We start from the raw sequence: 21,690 nt of genomic DNA, 5'->3' as shown, positions 1-21,690 counted from the left end.
CCCTGGTGGCGAGGACCACACCCTGCACCCCGCCCAGTACCCGTCCTCTACGGTGACGCTCTCTTCAGAGGGCGCCCTGGTCGTACCGAGGCCCTCAGCAGTCACATCGGTCGGTACAGTTACTGGGACCTGTTGATCCGTCATTTCCGACAGTGGTTAGTGCGATAGCACTGACACAAAAACTCCCCAATGGCCCAATTCTTCGGTGAACGCGACAGTCATCGCCTATTGATACGCACCTGACTAGCTTCTCCCACCCCTCCTATCCCAACAATCTACCCCCAGCGGGCACTTCACTCGCTGCGCTCGGACTCTGGTCGGGTCCGATCGATAGGTCACTCTGTCCGGCACCGCGGTCATCGGCACACACCCCGCGGCTGTCGGCCGGCGCCGTTCAGACGCCAGTGGGACGCTCTCCGGGGCGGGCGACTCGCCCGGGGCGGCCGAGAGGGGTGTGTCTGTCGTGGAGAGGCGGCGTGTTAGTGCGTGCGGGTGTGCGGGTTTTCGGAGAGGTCGAGCAGCGTGAGAGCGCCTTCCCGTCGCTTCCCGAAAAGAAGTTGTGTGTTAAGTGGTCGAGGACGAAGTTGCTAAAAGTGTTGGTTCCGCGTGGTTCCATATTATATAAATCTCTAGTTGATTCTGGTCTATGGCTCACAGGATAGCGAGTAGGAACTCCTCAGTCCTCACCCTTTGTTGGATTGGAGCATTTATTGACTGCGAATCATGGTTCGGGGCTTATCACACTTCCGTGACGAGAAACATGACATTTGCCGTGACGGCCCGCTAGTGGGTCATGGGTCTTCCAGTGACACCTCATATCTTGTATTCGACTTTAGGGCAATAACTTGTATTGGATATTTTGGGGCTACGCTTCTCCCGCGACGACTCAACTGATGTCCCATTACGGCCCTAACACGTAACGCGACTGACATGAGCCTCTCCTCTGCGAACTTCGCCCGGCGAAGTGTCCCGTCGTGACGGCTCCGTTACGGCTGCGCGGCATTGACCTTCGTCACGTCTACCGGACTGCAGGAAGGTCTGTGTCGCGCGGTCGGCGCTCGCTCGACGCAGCCCGCTCTGAGCGTGCTCTGCTAACGCTCAGCGCCGCGCTGGATCCGGTCCTCAGTACTGGCTCAGACTCGGTGCGGACAGGACAGACAGACAGGGACGGTCGTGCGGATAGTGTGTGCGGGCCGTGTGAGAGGTGATGATGTGACATAGTGGACAGCGACGATTTTATAGCTTTGCGTACTCTGAGAGTAGACTTCCGCTGTAAAACTGGTTAGGACGACATAACTATTTGCTTTTGGGATTTGCAGCGTTGTAGCTGAAGATATAACAGGGTAACGCCAAGACTGTGAAATGTGAATTTACTTGCGGGGAAAAATGCAGACCAAGAACCGGTAAGGTGAACGCTAATAAAGGTGACTTATTAGTAGACGATGCAGTACAGAAGCTGACCAGTGTGATATAGCCCAGCTGTGATTGACCGTGATTTAGTCCATCTGTGATATACCTATACCGGCACAATGCGGCTGAAGATTGAAACCGTCAAACCTACTTACCGCGTAAGTGAAACCTCGCCATCGCTTGGGGTGGTGTACTGTTCATAATTTGGGCATTTTCAACATTGTAGGTATGGAGATGATGTGGAGAGGTTGTGGCACCTAACGTACTTCATCATTGAAAAGCGCACCATCTGGCGTCCGCTGGTGGTGCAGGCCCCGTTAGGCTGTATTTTGTGTCGGTCTGATAACGCACTCTGCCCGACTCGGTCCGATGGCTGTTGTAAACAGTGCGCACTGCACGGTCTGGGATAACTCAAACCGGGCCGACTTTTATCGGCTCGTCAATCTAATAGCTCTGGAGAGGAACTACGGAGTTCACGGTTTTACTCGTATTTTTCACATCCATTTTGTCGAAAAGTCCGGGATCCTGGAAAGGTGTTTTCCACGAATGCTAAATGTGTCTGCAAAGAAGGCTTATCCACTACATCTGAATCAGTCATGTGCTGGCTTCATGATGCCAGGTTTAACACTTCGTGTAACTAGCAGGAAGTTGCTATTTATATCCCATAAACCTTTTCCTTCTTTGTCGAAGGCTACTACGAATGTTATTCACCCCACAGGGAAAGTATGTACCGTTTTCCTTAAATCCGTGTAAGAAAAGTGATAAAATTGAAAATACGGCCCCAATTTCAATGCATTGCACTCACTTCTCTTTCAAAAAGTCTTTCTTTGCTGCAGGCAGGCGTTCCAACACTGTGCGCCGTTCAGCACTCGCTCGTGTACCGTTCAGAGAGAGCAGACCAGGCCCGACCTTGGTCGGATCACACACCGTGCGCCGGTGTTCCGCCGGCGGAGACAGGCGACGGAAACATTGAACAGGAATAGCGGACGGTTAGACCCGTCATGGCGGTCTTTGTGGCATAAGTTTGGAGTTCCCACTTCGTTCAATATCATTGTGAAATGTAGCGGCTGGGGTAATCGGTGACCTTGCGGAGTTGAAATTGTACTAAGGCTTGCCTTTGTCTTTAAATCGATTGCCTTATGACCTTCGGTACGGGCGTCATTAACACTATTTATCTGTGGCCTTTTAAGAGAATGAGACATTACTTTTTGTCAGATATTTTATCACCCGAAGTCCAAAGTTGAGGTGGTGATTCCTAGCAATGCGCAGATAAAAAAGGATGTGTGTTACCAGGGTTAGCCGTTTTTTTCAATAAGCTACTTGATTTTAAGATTCTTTATTGTTACGTTGAACGTTTTTTTCTGTCCTCTTAACCTACCTCGCGTAGCTACATTGAGGAGGAACGTTTCATTTTGCGAAAGACGCACCGCATTCAAAACATAGAAAATTAGGCCAACTCTAGGTATTTGTTTGCTGGGATGGAAGAAATAAGTAAATGTATATTTGAATTCAGTGTATTATCACAATTGGACTTTCCGTTGTTAACCCGCGCCCCAGTGGCGGTCTCAGCCAACTTCGCCCTAGTGGGGGGGGGGGGGGGGCATATGTTACCACCCACCTCTAACTCAAAAACTAAGAGGGCTAGAAAGACGCGGTAAAAAGCAGTCGATAGCTCTCAATGCGTACGTTTGAAAGTATTTCGGTCATTTTTCACCTTAGAGCAATATTGGGGTCACCAGAGGTCATCAAAGGTCAAAAGTTGCCAATTGTCATTATATTTTTCAGAAAACATGCCGCTATCTCAGGAACTATGGTAGCTAGAAAAACGCATGGAAGTACAAACGATAGCTTTTGAACTCTTCTTTTGAAAAGGTCATTATCAATATTGACCTCAGGTCAACGGTTTAGCCTCCAGAGAGCAAAAACTCCCAAAATAGCTGTTTTTACGAAGTGTTTTTCGACAATAACTTTCTACTACAAAAAGCCACGACATTTCTATTGCCAGAATCGTGTTCCCCTCGCCGAGACGCGTCGAATGAACTATAATTTGACCTTGAAAGGTCAACTTGAAAATATGACCTCAGGTCAAGGTCATGACCTTACCGGAAAAGGTCATGTTGCATATCAGTCGATGCGTCTCAACAAGACAAACACAATGAGACCATCCCCGGCGTTCTATCTCTTTCCACTCGCGAGTTATTGGCAAAAATCTGTTTGTAGCCTCAGGTGACCTCGGATGACCTGTCTAGAGGCTATCAGTAAAAATGACACCTTGGTCATCACGAGTGGACTAAATCATTGTGATTCTAAAATATTTGGACTGTTCCGATGCGTACACACGGATCTAGAGGCATTTTCATTTTTCTCCATTGACTTGTAATGGAAAGGTCACGCCACTGACCTGACCTTAGGTCACAGATATAAAAAATCCGAGATATACAAATTGTAGGCGCCCATAACAGCATGCAATCCACCAAGTTTCAAACCTTTCTGACAAACACTGCAGGCTGGACATGATTGCAAACTTTTTTTTAGGCTTGGTCAGTTAACTTGACCTGGTGACCTGACCTGACATGACCTGGGGTCAAAAATTTCACACATTGTCCAAAATTGATGTACCAAAAGCTACCCCAAGCGGCGCGGCGCTACGCGCCGCGGTTTTTTATTCACACGCAAAAAACGCGAGAGGGTGGTAACATATGCCCCCCCCCCCCCACTGGGGCGAAGGTTAAAGATTTGCTAACGCAAACTGGCCAAAGTTGTAGCAAAATGTTCTCCGAAGCGGAATATATTTTAATTACCTGTCCCTGCGAAGTGTAAATGATATGGATAGCTATACATTTGCCTGTTTCAGGTTTTCCGTGTCCTCACATTTTTTTTTCAAATTTAGTGGTTCACCCGTAGAAAGCCGGCGCCCGGCGTGCGGTCGTATGTGGTTCTTGTTCTCGCCACTAGATGGCAACAGTAGTAAACGCCTGAAGGTATGCTGCACCGCATGGCACAGTGGCTCGCGGGCGGAGATGAATTCCTGGAAAAGCCGTTCTATCCCAGCGTGCTAACTTTGGCGGTGATTGGAGTTAGAAATGCATCCTATCATTTCCGAAACCAGGAGTTTCGTGGCTATAAAGTGGCGGGCGAATGCCAGCCACAACTGTTCAATAGTTCCGCCTACGTGGTTACTATGCGAGCAACGTGATGCAGGATTTCGCAGACAGGGTTTGAAGTTTGTTGGTAGGCTTCGCCCAAGAAACGGCATAGTCATGGACGTAAAAACGCTTCATGTCACTTAAACGTTGTACAGCGTCACTGATTAATTAGTTTTTAAGATGCAGAAGGGGCTGAGCCTCAACGCATTGACCCAATAAAACCGCATGAATAATGGTTTAGACTTAAAGCTCATTTTTGTGTTAGTATATCGCTTGAGGGCCACTGGGAAACCACTGTCTGTGTTACTGAGCCATTGATAAACTTCTCGGACGTCACGGCACCTTTTGACGATTGTTGCGTGCCAAATTCCCATGCTGGTATACACGCAGTAATTATACTAATGGTGTCGCTGGCTGTTTTGCTGGACCACCGTCTCTGCCAGGCGTGTTGTGTCGTGGTGCTTTTGCATGTGTAGCAGCCTGTGCCAGATGATGTTTCTTAGCTTCGTGTCATAGAATGAGAATCGTGGCTTTGCAGGGTCAAGTGATAGGTATTCTGTGATGATAGTCCCACCGCCAGGAAGCCTACGTGACAACGGATGCCACTGAGGTAGTGCAACGTTATTTCGTAAGAAAAATTGCCTTTCTGTCCGAACTTGGCATCTGGCACTGCATAGCCCGCCAATCCCAGACATTTAGTTACAGCGGTCATGATTTAACACATTTTTTCAGCGAAGTGCCTATTCTACAAGGCTTTATCATAGTAAAGCAAGCTTTGTTCGGTTCTGAAGAGAACAAACTGAAAGCTTTGCTGCACAATTACCTACAGCCTTCCCACAAATCTGTCTATGGCATATTGCCTGACCCTCAGGCCACCTATTTGCGTCCAATCTCGCTTATCCGTCATTCCCTCCCACACTCACATATGCCGCCCCTGACCGTGGACACAGGCTGTATCGAGACTGTTCCGCTGGTGCGTGGTCCTATATCTGGCTGACGTACGCGATAGCGCTATCGGCTTCTCGCTCATTTCGTGGGAAATGCGGTGTGTGGCCTCTGTTACGATATGGTATCGGTATGACCGGTCACCGCCAGCCCGTGGGAAGGCGTTGGGCTGACTGATGGTCCTATGAAGCCGGGTGTCAGCCCTGACCGGGAGTTGTACTCACGAGTACTTCGAGCAGCGGCTGTCCGGGAGCAGGCCGGCTGTGCTGGGTGCTGGTGGAGCTCTGGGAGCACAGTGGATCGGGAGCCCGGGGGCGGCTATCGCACGCTGACACATCCGCTCGCGTTGTGTAAGATTCCGAGCGCAGTCCTCTCCACTAGTCCGTCGATAGCTCCCGTCTCGATCGGCTGGCTGTGCTCAGTGTCACCGCGATTCGCTCACATTTTCAGCTTAACAGTGTGGCTGTTCTCGTGTGGTCGGATGGCGCGGTGACGCTTTGTGTGAAAAGATTGTAAGACTCCTATTGTCGCCATTGTAGTTTGGTAGTCGGTCGTCCGCTGCAGACGCGCACCTCAGCACCATGTCTGAGCGGCGCTGGACGTCTGGCGGCGCCAGTCCGGCCGTCAGTGGACGAGCTCACATCTTCCGGGAGACCCTGGCGGTCACCGCCCGCGTCAGGTCGTCACAGGGTGTGGCGACCTCGGAGGACGGCACCGCTCGGTCCTCAGCCCTTCCCTCGGTGAAGCTGAACCGCAGCTCGGCGCCGTGGTCCAGCCGCAGACTCAGCGCCAACATGGAGCGGCTGAGGGCCAAGTTCGGCGGCTCGTCCGACTCGCAGACCCCCGGTCAGCCTGCCTGGTCCGACCGAGAGCGGGAGGATGGGCCTCCCGTCACCCACGAGGAGCCCAGACCGGATGTGCTGCCCCGCTACGAGCGGCACGGAAAGCCGGCGGGAGGAGAGACGAGACCGGATGTGCGCTTGGACCGTGAACTTGAGATGAGAGGAACGGAAGACGTGCATTGTTACAGTGAGTCGGTGACTGCTCGCAGTCACCTAAACAGTAACAGCAGTCGAGCTGGTGAGGCGACAGTCCGAATGGTTATGCCGCCGGTAGAGGTCCTTATCTCTGGGAGAACCACTTCGACCGTGGAATCTACTAAGTCACCAGAGCAGTCGCGCCGGAATGAGTGCCGTGAATCGGGAGACGATGTCCCGGCAGAGAGTCATGTCTCGCGATCAGAACTTCCACTAGTTGAAGCTCATGTCTCTGGGGAAGAGCCTTCTCCCATAAACTCCCGTGTCAGTTCTGGAGTTTCGGAGTCCTCCGCCGGTCTTGCCGCGTTGGAGCTGGAGGTGGTGCCCCGTTCGGCGAGCGGTCGTCGTTTGGAGTCTGGTCGGGAGAGGAGACAGACCCGGGGACGGCTGGAGGCGCCGCGTCCCTGTCGAGTGCGGATGTCACGAGCCCACCGCGCCGCCCAGGCTGTGCCGGTATGTGCGGTTAGGTCTAAATGGTCCCGTAAATTGCGATAATTACTGCTATTAGCAGAGTACGAGATAAGAGTATCTGCTTTATGAAAATGCTTATAAAGACAGAACCTTTTGACAATATTTATCCACAGTATTTCGACTGTGTCTCTCCTGTGTCCTCTCTTCTTCTCGATCCCTGGCCATGTTTTGATCTTTTGCAAACTCACCGAAACGTGATGGAAAATGATCTAGCGAATGGCTCAAACCATAAACAGTGAACACATATTCCTGGCAGCTAGCCTTGCAGCTGGGCATTTTGCACCTGCTGGTCCTAGAAGCCTCTCAGTACTTGCACACAGGCTTTGTGATAACCGCTGACCCATCATAATTTAACGAGCCCGTTGGCCAATGGATTAGCATGACATCCAACACGATCAATATGCCGATGTGTCTAATTATCCCTATTTAATATCACTATGGTTTTTGGGTATGTCTTCAGTGTGACCACTGTAATTTCACCGTGACCGATGGTTATTTTATGAGAAGTTAAGATTGGGTACCCAGAACTATCTAGGGTATTCCGTACTCACGTGGAAATACAGATTATGTTAACAGTAACTACTGGCATATACTTTATCCTCAACACAGCTTCAAAGTTCAAACATTTTATCCGTAACCCGTACTGGCTCGTACTGAGCCCTGCTGACGCTGACTTTTGCAGACTTCCCCCCCCCCCCGCTCCACAGTGTCCCCTATTGATTTCATAATGATCCCCTCTACTGATTCTCACTGTCCTTGCTTGACCTTCTCTGGACCCCAATGACCCATGCTCCTCTCCTCAATGACCCCATGGTGAACACATGCTGACCCCATTCTGAACCCATTCTGACCCCTGCTGACCTATTCGTCCCCAGATGAACGAGCGCGGCTCGGGTCTGCGGCCGCGCGGCACGGTCCAAGACTTTGACAAGCTGCGCCGCGAGTGTCTCCGCTCCGGTCAGCTGTTCGAGGACCCCGAGTTCGCCGCCGAGGACTGCTCTATCTTCTTCTCCAAGTCACCGCCGAGACCGTTCGACTGGCTCCGACCCAGCGTAAGTGGGATGGGAGGAAGTGAGGGAGGTGGGACGCGACGGGACGGGATGAGATGGGATCAGATGGGATGGGATGAAATGGGATCAGATGGGATGATATGGAACGGGACGATGCAGGATAGGAAGGATCGAACACCAGTCATCACGTTCACTCAGCAGGCATAACGCATCATGCATGGCGGCAATGCTTTGATTTTTTAATTACCTGTTGCTCTCATAGATTGCGCACGATTGGATAGCATGGATGTATTACGACGATTTCCTGACCATGACATCGTTTGTCCCGCAGGAGATAGTCAGCAACCCTCAGTTCATCTCCAGAGACGCCTCCCGGTTCGACGTACAACAGGGAGAACTGGGTAAGCATTCTGACATCATAGAGGAGCTTGTCGAACCCCAGAAACATGGCACATAGACAGCGGATGAGAACGAAATCAAATTAAAGCGTGCGAAAATAATGCGGGATTGGTTGCCTGTGTTCCCTTCTCATTTAGGTCGTCTCATTCAGCTAACCTTTTGGGTGGTGTTGTGGAAGTCACCGTCATTGTTCGCACCCTCAGTCATTAGCGCCTCTATCGGCACTCATCGATTTACTATTGACGAGTAAAGAGCTTTTTTGTGCCAGGTTCTGTAAGGCTGGGATATTCGTGTGTTTAGCCTGTCCGTGGAGCCCTCTTATGTTCAGTATAGAAGGTGTGACGTTGCGAGTCATGACTGTGGTGAACAATTTTTAGTGTCAACGTTGTTTATGCGCGCGTGACACGCCTGTCACCGCTACATATTCACCTGTTGTCTGTTAGGGTATTAGGGCCTTGTTTGTCTAATCTGCCCTCCGGTCTCTCCGGTCTGGCCCTTGGTGTGTTATCTGATGTCTGGTCTCTGGTATGGTCTCTGTCCTAATCCCTGATCTCTCCTGCTCGGTCTGAATATTCCCTCTGTTCCCCGGCAGGTGACTGCTGGCTGCTGGCCGCCGTCGCCAACCTCACCCTCAACAAGGACCTGTTCGCCCAGATCGTGCCCGACAACCAGAACTTCGAAGACGAATACGCTGGCATCTTCCACTTCCGGTGAGCTTCGTTTGTGTGTGAGACATTGGCAAATAGCTGAGTGACGAGTCCCTGCCCGGAGATTGCAAGAGAATACCGGACTGATTGGGAGGTGATAAGTCACCTGTGAGCAGGTGACTTATCATCTCCTCTAAGTCACCTGTGAGCAATCAACAGCAAATTTGATTGCATGGATAACGGGTTGTGGCGCAATTGTTTGCAATATGGCGTGTCACATCTGTTGTGGTGATAATGCGGTGATTCCCTGCTATCGTTATCATGAGTAATCCGTTTTGCAGTTTCACAGCGATGTCAGCCTAGCACCCCCCTCCCCGCCACCTCGTTTGTGCGCAAACTGCACTGTGGCGGTGGCCGATTCACCCGTTACACTTTCCTCCGCTCGAGCACAGTTATACCAACGCGTGACGACTTAATCAGCACGATCAGAGTTTTTCCAAGGTGACACCGTGTCTAGATCGCGATAAAGTGCGGTGCGAGGTTGGTGACGTCACTGTGAATGTCATCATTCACAATCAACGCCGCTGGCTCACCATACCTCACTCTTTGGTGTGCAAGAGTTGTAGTTATCGCTGAAGCTATATCGGACCCGCTAAAAGTGGACCAAGGTTTTACGAATGATAACCACAGCTTAGCATATGATACCGTCTCATTTACTCATAGCCACTTTTAGCCACACCCTGTGACGTGAAACCGTTCCCCGGTTGGTGATGTCGTTCTGCCGCTGCTCACGGTGATATGTCACCACTGTCTGTGACCTGGTGACGTGTCGCTGACCTGTGACCCAGGGACTTGCCGTAACCCGTGACTTCGTGTCATGTGACTGCGGGCGCGTCATTGTGTCATCTAACCATGACCCTTGACTCTGGCTGGCGTGTGACCCGTACCTGTGCCTCGCGTACCGCCAGGTTCTGGCAGTACGGCCGGTGGGTGGACGTTGTCGTCGATGACCGCCTGCCCACCTACAACGGCCAGCTGGTGTTTATGCACTCCGAGGATAACAACGAGTTCTGGTCGGCACTCCTCGAGAAGGCCTACGCCAAGTGAGTCAGTGGACTGCAGTCTGACCCGGGAGAGATACAGAGGGATGTTTTGTAGGAATATTCGCGACGATTCACAGGACGATGTAACACTATTACCGTGGCATAAGATGGTTGATAAGCGACACGGTGCATACAGGATAGACATTACTGGCTTATCATTGAGAATTGCTCAATCGCACGTCAATGTTCTGTTAAGTTTTGGTCATTGTTTCAATAAGAGTCGAGTCATTGAGCTATAAGTCGTTATGCTCGATAAGCTTAATGTAACACTTCAAACAATGCTCATCCCTTTCAGCTTCACAATACCATGAGTCATGACCATGGGCCTCTTGTTCGATATCTAACCCATCCCATCCCCCTGCCTCTTTCAGACTGCACGGCTCGTACGAGTCGCTGAAGGGCGGCACCACCTGCGAGGCCATGGAGGACTTCAGCGGCGGCGTCACCGAGATGTACGACATCGACAAGGCGCCCGACAACCTGTTCCAGATCCTCCTCAAGGCCGACGAGCGCAAGTCGCTCATGGGATGCTCTATCGAGGTGGGTGTGCACATGGGTCTGCTGAATACCGGGAGATGGTGATGCCCAAGAAAGCTTAAGTGTGCTGAGAGATAAGCACTACGTTTTTATTGCTGACTAGCTATCGATTTTCGTAGTGGTTTTCTACTTTTTTTTCATAGTTTTGGTAGCTTGATCAGCTGCTGTTAAATAGTCCCAATTTATTACTTTTAATTTGTTTTCTCAAGTTCTTATTTATAAATTGACATTCCTGCTCAGTGTGAAAATTATGGATTAATCCACTTTCACAAGCTCTCTCCCTGTCTCTGTGTAACAGCCGGACCCGAACGTGCTGGAGGCGGAGCTCTCCAACGGCCTGATCCGCGGCCACGCCTACTCCATCACCAAGGTCTGCCTGGCCGACATCGAGACGCCGCGCGTCAGCGGCCAGATTCCCATGGTGCGCGTGCGCAACCCGTGGGGCAACGAGGCAGAGTGGAAGGGCGCCTTCTCCGACTCGTGAGTGGAATAGGGTGGGAGGGATTAAGGAGATGGGGGGGGGGGGACAGGGGGTGTGATGTGTGCACTGGAAACTGGTGAGTGCGACATTGTGCCGCTACTGGGCTTGCTGGCGAATAACTTGGATAAGCTATAACGATATCTTCTGCTACCGTCGTCCCCCGGAAGGGGGGGATGGAAGTGTTACGTTTTTTTTTTAACGACTTGTTAGACAACTATTAGGAGCTCGCTTCTTGCACCCTTTAATGTTAAAACGTTGATGTATCTTAGGGAATCTGTGTGTTGTTCCTAGGTCTCCAGAGTGGCAGTACATCCCTGAGGAGTCCCGGCAGGAGATCGGCCTGACCTTTGACGCCGACGGAGAGTTCTGGATGACCTACAAAGACTTCATCGGTAACTTCCAGGTACGGCGGCCTAGTCAGTGACCAGTTCAGGTCAGTTCGTCTGCATATGCCAGTTATTGCGGACCATTTTGCTGAAACCATTTCACATCAGCCGTTTCGTTACGGTAATGTGTTAGCAGAAAACATGGCATCTCGGAGTCGGTACGTTCTCTCAAAGACACACGCTATAACCGCGCCTTTTACCGTTTTAGTGTCTGGAGATCTGCAACCTGCGCCCGGACAAACTCGAATCGGGCGTACATGATTTAACCATGCCTTTCACCACTGTCTTAGCGTCTGGAAATCTGCAACCTGAGCCCGGACAGTCTCGAAGAAGATGACGAGGAGAACAAGACGAAGCGCTGGGAGATGTCGGTGTTCGAGGGCGCCTGGGTGCGCGGCGCCACCGCCGGCGGCTGCCGAAACTACATCAGTAAGTCGCCGGCTCGACAGCGGGATGGTGCAGAGACTCACATTCGTCTTGTGACTAGCTCGCAACTCGGTGTGACTTAGATGTTCTGGATAAGTTACTTATTCACTCCAATATGAAGTTGAATTGCTAATATTATGTCGAACTTTTTGAACCTGATTGATTTGCTTTTATGTTCATGGTTTTATCTATTAAATTTATATAGTAGGTATTACATACTCTTCAGACCGAAGGTAAATTCCTAACTGGAAATAGTTTGTGTGTCAACCCCTAAATAAATAAACAAGTGCACGCTTAAAAATTGTCTGATCCCGTGAGCGTCAAATAACGCCCACCTGCCCGCCCGCAGGTACGTTCTCGTACAACCCTCAGTACGTCATCAACCTGGCCGACCCGGATGAGGACGATGACGAGGAAAAGTGTACAGTCATCGTGGCGCTGATGCAGAAGAACCGGCGCGCCCAGCGCAAACTGGGACTCGACTGCCTCACCATCGGCTTCGCCATCTATCACGTAAGATCAAATGGTGTCAGGCTAAAGGGGTAGGTTTTGTGTAGTTGAATTTGCGATCGGTGTCACGTGATAATTGTGTAACATTATGCGTTGCTTGCCGAACAGTTTAGATGGAAAGGAGATTTGAAATGATGTATATTGCCGAATAGTTGCAGCCTGATCTATTGCATGCACTGAGCGTAGTTGTGTTGGATATCACGTTTATCATAACTGATTATCCCATCATTGTCATGCGGAGGGGAGGGGCGCAGTAACTGAAACATCTCTCTACACACCACATTGATGTGGTGTGTAGAGAGTTTAGGTGATCACATGACCTGACCCGACCTGACACTGCCTCACGTGACCTGACCCACCCGGCTTTTCCCAGGTGCCGGACCCGGAGAGCTCCCCTGTACCACTGGACACCAGCTATTTCCGGTACAACTCATCCGTGGCGCGCGCACCGAGCTTCATCAACCTGCGCGAGGTGTCGTGCCGCTTCAAACTGCCGCCGGGCAGCTACTGCATCGTGCCGAGCACCTTCGAGCCGAACGAAGAAGGCGAGTTCATCATACGCGTCTTCTCCGAGAAGAAGAACAACATGGAGGAGAACGACCAGGAGGTCGGCCCCGGCAGCGTCGACGACTCGGTAAGTTGTGGAGGAGGAAAGGGGAGGGAGGGAAAGGGAATCGGGAGGAAGGCAAAAAAGAAAGAACCTGATTGAACGGGAAATAGGTCATTCGGTGTTTAGGAGCGTTTTTGGATGATAACGGATTCGGCGATGCCATGATTGTTACGATTGGCTAGTTCGGCAAAGTTTTGTGTCACTGTCTGATGCACCCTGATAGATTTGAATATCACTGCTTAGGCTCGACGTTCATTCCTGCATGTTTTGCTGTCTAGAGAACGGTATGGTATAACCCTAGTTCACTATAAGCATAAGAGCTTTTATTTTGAGGATGTGACGTATGCAAGCTTAGAATGGACGTATGAGCTAAAATACTAGAGCATCGATGACTTTTTGTTTCACTAATATCCTTCTTCACTGACGGCTTTTGCACTGAGTGGCCTTAGCAGCTTGTCGCCGGACCCACCACGTCTCAATCACGTTTCTACCCTTCGCTTTGCACTCGAATTATGCACCTATCCCTCTCTGACTGTTAGTCCAACTTCACTGCACCCCACAGCTGCACATCCAGGACTCTCAGCAGGACATCAACAGGACTCTCGGTCTCCACACGACGCTGTCCTACCTGGTTCCCGTTTTCCCCCATAGCACGACTTGAACAATGAACTTCATCTCCTCACATTATTGCCTGAAATCTCCGTTTTCCCACGGCACGCCCTGGCTCGGCCTTCCCTTCGACACAGCCTAACCGGGCGCTCCCGGCACCGGTTTCAGATTGCGTCTGGACTGGGCATTCGGGACGGCGGTCCCGGCGGTGTGAGTCCGGGGTACCGCTAGGGTTCCTCTCGCTTCGCTCGCTTAGCTTAGCTCGTTGGCATGCCGCGGGAAGTGGGGCTGCTCCGCTGGCATGTGGTCGTATGGTTCGATTCGGTGGTATCTGGATGTTATATATGCGTCCGGCCATGTTGGGCGTATGTAATTGCGTCCCGTTTCGGTTTGATGTATGGGGTTATCATTTGGCTCAGACTTCCAAACTTAATTAGCCTCCCAGACCCAAAATATAGCTACCTGTCGCCATGCATTGTTAGGCTGAAATGTAAACAAGTTTACCTCAGTTTTGCTGTTCCTTGGGCGAAGAGCTTTGTGCTTTATTATATTCCGCCTTATTCCTTCTGCTATAAGGGTGGCGTTTCAGGTTTAGTTGTCTCGCTGCTCGTGGGAGCCGCTTATGCCTATGATGAGCAAACTCGTTAGGTCGCTGTGCTATCGGGTGCCAGAAAAAAAATCAACGCTAAGCAATTCGTAGTTAACCATAGGCCATAGCTGAAACCGTGTCACATGTCTTGGGGGATTCATTTACCGATTATCTTTCTTGGTACGTTGCCTACTTATTTTGTCACTAAATCGCTGTGTAGTGCGCAATGCGTATCCTTTAGAGATTCTTCACTTTTTTGGTCCTCCCAGGATTCTTAGTTTTCCACACACTCATTCGTATCACGAAGGTAACGTATCACCCACCCATTCGTATATCGTCGTTAGGTATTTGTATATAGACCAGTCCAGTATAGTGTGATTATGACGCTATTTTGTCATTTATCTGAGCATTTGTGATGAGTCATTTAGGGGACCCAGAACATTTATGATGTATCGTTCAGTTTCTTTCCTAGCCAGGTAAATATTTGTCACTCACCTCCAAGGTTTCAGATATTGGGATGACGGCCGTCGTAATGTATCCAAAATAACACTGGAGTAGGTATTATAATATGGCTTTAACTGAAGTCAAGGGATAGTACGCTTGTTTAGTAGATACCAGCGTCAACAGCTTCATCGAGTTCTCCTCACGCGAGTATCCTCTCAGTAACTTTAGACAGTTCACCAGTCTCTGACCCCGGCTACCGGGGAGCAGGCCTGGGCCATGAACAGCTGTACCGTGTGACTCCTCCCTGACCACCGCGTCCCTCCCCTGGCGCAGGTGAAGCCGCAGCTGGAGGAGGAGTCCGAGTACGATCAGATGGTCCGCGAGTTCTTCAACAAGATCGCCGGCGACGACCTGGAGATCGACTGGATGGAGCTTAAACAGGTGCTCGACTACGCGCTCAAAAAAGGTGGGTGGCAACGCCAGGGCGTGTGGTTGTCGATTGTCGAGTATGGAGCCCGGCAAGATTTTCTGTTAGCACAGACCGCGGGTGTTACGATTGATGATGAACTGTAATTCATGTGTATGTGATTGAGCGCCTACAGAGATGCGCTGTAGATGCGCTGCATAGACCAGCGTCAATCGTCTAAAACTGTCACCTGTTTTCTGCAACGTTTACGCAATGCTTTTTCATATGTTTGGTAGATTAGGTGCCCCAACTGTATTTTTAGTGACCCAATCATAATACGATGTTTGGGAGTCAAGCGTGTCCCTCACTAACCTGTGTCCATTTTCACGCGGACGTGCAGAGTTCAGCCGTAAGTTGTATGACCATTCTATATATGTTGTCTCGTGATCGGTATCTCTCCACTTCACCTACAAATTTATGGCTAAAGGCACTCAATCTCCTAACCATCACTTGGATATCATCTACGCACGTCCTTTGGTTATTCATTCTTCTCTCAGTTTGGGAGGCTGATGATTGCTATCTTTGTACGCTGCCATTGATGTCGTATCTACTCTATTCTTTGAAGGAAGCTTCTTGCATGTCATGGCAAATGCTCATTTACAATCATTACCATTGACCGTCGTAACTCTTAGCTGATCGCCTACTGAAGCCGAAAAAGCGAAAAAACGAAATGAAAAACCGAAAAAGTGTGCCGTGGAGCTTGTACTTTACCTAATGTTTCGTGGCATGATGATGGGTTATGACGATCATTGAGCATGGCAGCATCTGTGTATTATATCGTTGCTATGAGCAGTCGATAAAAATGTAAGATAATTCCAACTGGAAAACTTTCTTGTGATATGAAGAGCAATGTTCCATTATAAGCATAACGCATCCCATTAGCACAGTCAATTTTAGTTTTGTTGCTATTTTGGCTTCACATAATACCACGTAGGTATCACAAATGGTTTTGGAGCCAATTTCAATGTTGCTATTTATCAGAATGATCGCTTTGAACGCAACTTCTTCATTTTTTTTAATCCGTTCCCAGTAAATATCGTCTTTGAATAAATGCCAAAATTGCTCACATACCTGACAGCGGTACCCTAGGAAGCAATGCACTGCGATTCAACGGTTACGAATATAAAATATTATCATTTCATATCGCACATATTTGCTTATATCCACTATCCAAACCCAGCACCGTGTTAGCTCGGCCCCATCCAAGACGTGTTGTATAAGCGCTATCCGCCTCTCTGCTCGCCTAACGCCGTCCGTTCGATTTCCCCTCTCAGAGTTCGAGTTTGAGGGCTTCAGCAAGGACACTGCCCGCTCGATGATCGCTCTGATGGACGTCGACAACTCGGGCAAACTCGGTCTGGAGGAGTTCAAAACTCTGTGGAGCAGCATCCGCATCTGGAAGACAGTGTTCAAGCAGCACGACGCTGACGGCACGGGCCTGCTGAGCGCCTTCGAACTGCGCTCGGCGCTCAACGAGGCCGGCTACCGGGTCAACAACAACCTGCTCAACTCGCTGATGCACAGGTGAGGCCCGGAAACAATATTCAGCTCGATGATGCACCAGTGAGGTCGAGTGACAGTCTCCTGCACATGTTTCGCTTATTTGCAGGCAGTCGCCGGTGCACGTCTTTCAATGCGAATGATCTCTGATTTGATTGATGTTCAGAATTTACTGGTGGTGTCACACTGTCAATTTGTGTTTCAGATACGGCGACAAGGATGGCAACGTGGCCTTCGACGACTTCATGGCCTGCGCAGTGAAACTGAAGACCTGCATGGGTAAGTAGTCACGAGTTGGCATTAGAAAAGCGAATGCTTTTTGTCACTGTCGCCAAGGCCACTGTCGCAAGGAATCTTCACAACAGGGCAACCAACACATGGCCCTGTTCATGAACCCCGGCGGTTGCTGCGGCCGCTGCGGTCGCTGCGGCCAGCCGGGTTGTTACGTCACAAAAAGGGGCGGGGCTCATGTAGTATGACGAATGTATGACGTCATCTTGCTGCGGCCGCTGCGATCTCTGCGGCCGCAATCCAGCGACCGCCGAGCCTCAAGAAAACTAATTGCACTGAACTTGGCGCACTGAAGTCAAACAGGCGCAAGCCGTGTTGCCATGGAGACGATTTTGTAAACAAATTATCTACCGGTGTGCTTCAGTTGTAAACAATTGTCGGAAACTATTTCGGCAGCAGACGCTGTTCATGGAACGCTGCTGCGGCCGAGTGAGTGATGACGTTTCAAAAATGGGCGGAGCTTAGAGCCTGCGGCCGGCCGCAGCGGCCGCAGACTTCATGAACAGGGCCATGATCGGCTGAGACATTGACGCCACCATAGACCAAAGTTTTGAACCGTATTATTCGACTTGCGCCTCTATAAACAATGTAATAATTTCGATGTAGCCTTTTCTTTGGGACGGCATCCGCGCTACCCTTGGCAGGCAGTGGAACGGGCGAGTGTCCTGTATTGTTCGTATAGTACGCTGCCGAACGCATTTTCTACTTCCATCGCGTGCTTTCTTCAATGCTCACTTCAACCTCTTCTTGCAGAGATCTTCCGTGACCGTGACCCGGAGAAGACGAACCAGGCCATCTTCTCGCTGGAGGACTGGATCGAGTACAACATGTACTCGTAGACTGGCCGTGGCCGAGCAGTCTCCAGTGGTATGGTGGGACATCTGGGCCAGCCAGCGCCGGGGCCCAGCCTGCGGACACCAGTGACAGTCCGACAGCCGTCCGAGCGAGCACAGCCCGCACCACCACGGCGCGCGGCCGCTGGCGCCGACGCACCCACCGAGACGTGGGCACTAAGACCTCGAGGTCCGAGCGGGAGCCTTCGTGCGCGCTGCGGTCTGAGCCGGACTCTCGCAGAGCTGGGGATCAAAGCCGGGTGCCGCCGGTCGCTGCCGGCCGATCCCCAAAGGTGCGCCACAAACGGATAAAGACTCAGAGAACTGTGCGTGTGCTCGAGTGTGTGAGTGAGTGGTACTAACTGATACTGGTCACAGACGACGAGTCGGTGTAAAAGTCCCGCCGCTGACTGTCGCGCAGTGGCGGAGAGCGTTCTGCTTGCAACACTTCTTCTCTGAACTATGTGCTCGGCACCGTCCTCTCGGTCTCTCCTGTCGAGTCGAGCGCGCCTCCAGTTCAGTCGGGCGCGCTAATGTGTCGTCAATGCCAGGGCGTCGATAGAGAGGTCCGGGCCGCCTTCTACAAGGTCACCGTACCGTGCTTTGGTGTATTTCGACTCGTGTTGGTCGAGGCCGACGTGTATTTCGAGTCGGTGACTGCAGCTGCTGAATCGGGTGAACAGCTCTTTCTGCGATCGCAGTGCCTGCCTGCTGTACCTCGCTTGTTTTTGGTCTTGTGCGCGAAGGAAGCTGTTATGTTAGGTCAGATTCGCCTTAGCTCTAAATATATTTTGAATCTGGTCACTGTTGTTTCATGTTTGCATGCTTATAAAGCTTTTAAATTATATCCTCGAGAAGAAGACACATATCAACTCTCCATGTTGCACATAAATATGTGTCACACTGCAACTGCAACTGTTTGACCCTCGGCCCCTCAATGTAGCACCGATCGCGGACTTGTCCCCGCGGCGAGCCCGTGGAATGCCACGCTGACGGTTGTATAAATAAACTGCCGATCATGTTTGCGTGATCGGCAATCGGCGCCATAGCTCCGCCGTTCTCAGCGCGTCAGTGTCCGTCCCCGCTGCGCCGTTGACCGCCGCGTCTGGTGGCTCGGTATCTGGTCTGTAGTTACCGATTAGCCCGTTCGACTCTGCTGCAGCCTGTGAAGCCGACCTACCTACCGTCATGCGGCGGTTATCTCAGCGCTGCGTTCCTGTCCTGGTTGCTCTGTGGTTGGTGAGCTGGTGCGGAGCCGACCAGCCTCAGCCAGTCAGCACCAGCACCAGTCCGGGGGAGGTGGTGCGACTTCTGGAGCAGAGGGTCACAGCTTGGCTACAGCCAGAGATCGGCAGTCTAACTTCCCGCGTGGAGGCACTCGACTCGCGACTCAACTCGGTCGACTCGCGACTGAATACTCTTGACGCTAGACTTCTGGCGCTGGATTCTTCCCAGAACGTTCTCGGTTCCCGAGTGGACGATCTGGCCTCTCAGCTCGCCACGAAGACGGCGGATGACGGCGGACTGTCAGCCCGGCTGGGCGGCCTAGCTGCGCTCCTGGCAGCCCAGCAGTCCCGTCTGGACGGCTGGGCCGCTCAGATGGCGGAGCGGTCGTGTGACCCGTCCCCGCTGCCCCGGGACTGCAGTGAGCTGCCAGCGGGCACCGCCAGCGGCATCCAACTGCTGCAGCCGGGCCTGGACCGGTCCGCGCCCCCCACTCCGGCCTACTGTGACCTGGAGTCGGACGGCGGAGGATGGACCGTCGTCCAGCGGCGTGCCGACATCCAGCCCCGACAGGAGTTCTACCTCGGCTGGCAGGCGTACCGCGAGGGCTTCGGCGAGCTGGACAGGGAGTTCTGGTGGGGCCTGGAGTCGCTGTGGAGGATGACCAGTCCGCGGGACCGCCGATACCAGATGCGCGTCGACCTGGCCGACTTTGGCGGAGTGAGGCGATTCGCCGTCTACCAGCAGTTCCGAGTGGCGTCCGAGGCCGACGGCTACCGGCTCTCGGTGGCTAACTACAGCGGCGACGCCGGGGACAGCTTCAGCTACCACAATGGCCACAGGTTCACCACCAGGGACAGGGACCATGACCAAAGCCCAAATAACTGCGCTCAATTGTACAAGGGTGCTGGCTGGTACGACCATTGCTACAGGCAAAATTTAAATGGCCAATACCTGTCTGGAATAACCGACAATCACAATGGTGTCAATTGGAACCACTGGAGAGGTGACAAGTATTCCGTAAAGGATGTGGTGATAAAGATAAGACCTGCGTAGGTAGCGAAATGAGACAGTGGGCGGGCAACATATCACCACAAAAACAATAGCTGTTTCGCATCGCCTCACAGTTCACACCCTTGGGCCTTGATGCCAACGTAACAGCATTGAACACAAGACTGACTGCCCATTGATTTCTAACTAGATAGCTATTAGAAGATTCAGGTGAGTGGTGACCTCAAACAGGAAGCAAACTTAGACCAAATCTTCAACAGAGTAGCAGAGCAGTGATCATCCGGACCCGAGCAGGCTCGAGTGGGAACGTGGAAGCTTTGTTTTGAATCTCAATCTTGGGCAAGGTCTTGGAGGATCCGTGCGCAGTCATAGATGAGCCATAGGCTTAGATCAATATGCATACATATGGCATACCTACATGCTAAACACTGGTTGAAATATTTGCCAGCCATGCGGATTGAGTGCTGAGCAGTGAGCAGTGAAATAAACATGAACGAAAGTACGAAATATAAGCCCCCAAATGGTACCATGGCCCGGCCATGGATGAAGTATTTATCACAGAATAGTATTTATAATCTTTATCCTAATGCCCATACCAAGGCTATGTGCCCATACTTACCTAATCGAATACCTAATCCAAACCTAATCCCACGGTATATAGGGAACTCCTAACTTGGCCCGGCTCAAAGGCCCCGGCTCGAGGCATCAACTAATGACGTCATTGGCCCAGAAGTCTTCAAAGTTATGCTCAATTGGACAAACGCTGAATATAAAATCGGCGACAAATACGACGCAAATAAGTGGCGCGTCGCGTCGTCGCCTGCTGTTCGGCAGCCGGCTATTTTGTGTGCAGGGTATGACGCATTCCGCGAGCCGACGTCACGGGCGATGACGTCGGCTCGCGCGCGAGCCGAGCGCCAGCGACAAACTAACGGGAACCCTCGGACACCCTCGGGGCATAAACTGCGGAGTAGCATATTGAGCGAGTCTTTTAAGGGAAATTCATATAGTTTCGTTTCTCAAATGATAATCAGGGTGTCTCTTACCTTTTCACGCATCATTTAGGCTTACCTAACACTTAAGTTGCCAAATATCTGCAATTTATTCAAACGAAGGTATTTTCCGTAAATATCAATACTATAGACCGAAATCTTTTGAATAAAAACTCCAACCAATAGAAATAAAAATAACTAATTTTATTCCAATCATTTCCTCGTCACTTTTACACACATCATTCATAATAAAGCATACTAACACGCCGTTTTTGACAATTGCGGCGTTGAGTGGCGCGCTGCTAGCGCTCTTTTTCGATCGCAGGGACCCTGCACGCGCGCGAGCACACTACGTCACGTCCGGGGGGCACACGTATATGAAAAATCGCAGTGACGTAACACTTTTCTCGCTTCTCATTGGTCAATAGCCCGTTGCCGGGGTAACGTGCACGTATGTGAGCGCGGGCAAGAGTACTAGCCGGCCGCCGATCAGGGCCGACGGCGTCGTCGCACGCGCCTGAATATACAGAATATATTACACAGGGTATATAGAACAACGGGTACACCAACGACGCGGAAAGCGCCCATTTTACCTGGATGAGTTACATGGAAG

The 21,690-nt window shown here is 51.2% G+C and overlaps 2 protein-coding genes across 9 annotated transcripts; both read left to right on the top strand.

The window, feature by feature from the left end:
- The first annotated feature begins 341 nt into the window (after positions 1 to 341).
- Positions 342 to 18,654, top strand: LOC122367294 (calpain-B-like). Of its 8 annotated transcripts, XM_043340272.1 has the most exons (18): positions 370 to 452; positions 1,320 to 1,568; positions 7,885 to 8,061; positions 8,351 to 8,420; positions 9,011 to 9,128; positions 10,034 to 10,168; positions 10,540 to 10,708; positions 11,004 to 11,185; positions 11,478 to 11,589; positions 11,863 to 12,001; positions 12,348 to 12,511; positions 12,882 to 13,142; positions 13,896 to 13,937; positions 15,094 to 15,226; positions 15,567 to 15,575; positions 16,501 to 16,750; positions 16,932 to 17,005; positions 17,771 to 18,654. In XM_043340272.1, the coding sequence occupies exons 2-18, from the start codon at positions 1,530 to 1,532 to the stop codon at positions 17,854 to 17,856; spliced, it is 2,160 nt and encodes a 719-aa protein (XP_043196207.1). In that variant the 5' UTR covers positions 370 to 452; positions 1,320 to 1,529; the 3' UTR covers positions 17,857 to 18,654. The 8 variants fall into 8 exon arrangements, with proteins under 8 accessions (XP_043196211.1, XP_043196207.1, XP_043196209.1 ...); XM_043340273.1 differs by lacking the exon at positions 15,567 to 15,575 and having other exon boundaries at positions 372 to 452; XM_043340268.1 differs by lacking the exons at positions 370 to 452; positions 1,320 to 1,568 and adding an exon at positions 6,068 to 6,991.
- A 67-nt stretch (positions 18,655 to 18,721) lies between these two features.
- On the top strand, positions 18,722 to 20,592 carry LOC122367296 (techylectin-5A-like). The gene has a single exon (XM_043340277.1). The coding sequence runs from the start codon at positions 19,039 to 19,041 to the stop codon at positions 20,128 to 20,130; it is 1,092 nt and encodes a 363-aa protein (XP_043196212.1). The 5' UTR covers positions 18,722 to 19,038; the 3' UTR covers positions 20,131 to 20,592.
- Positions 20,593 to 21,690: the final 1,098 nt, after the last annotated feature.

The sequence above is a fragment of the Amphibalanus amphitrite genome, unplaced genomic scaffold, assembly GCF_019059575.1.
Source record: "Amphibalanus amphitrite isolate SeventyFive unplaced genomic scaffold, NRLGWU_Aamphi_draft 000861F_arrow, whole genome shotgun sequence".
NCBI classification, from domain to species: Eukaryota; Metazoa; Arthropoda; class Thecostraca; order Balanomorpha; family Balanidae; genus Amphibalanus; species Amphibalanus amphitrite.
Note: the sequence above shows the minus strand (reverse complement) of the source record. Positions and strands in the feature narration are given on the sequence as shown.

Bases quoted from the DNA above. Each gene is read 5' to 3' on its own strand.
- LOC122367296 (XM_043340277.1), top strand. From the start codon at position 19,039: ATGCGGCGGTTATCTCAGCGCTGCGTTCCTGTCCTGGTTGCTCTGTGG.
- LOC122367294 (XM_043340268.1), top strand. From the start codon at position 6,083: ATGTCTGAGCGGCGCTGGACGTCTGGCGGCGCCAGTCCGGCCGTCAGT. The intron at 8,062-8,350 runs GTAAGTGGGATG...TTTGTCCCGCAG, and splicing joins TCGACTGGCTCCGACCCAGC to GAGATAGTCAGCAACCCTCA. The intron at 8,421-9,010 runs GTAAGCATTCTG...GTTCCCCGGCAG, and splicing joins CGTACAACAGGGAGAACTGG to GTGACTGCTGGCTGCTGGCC.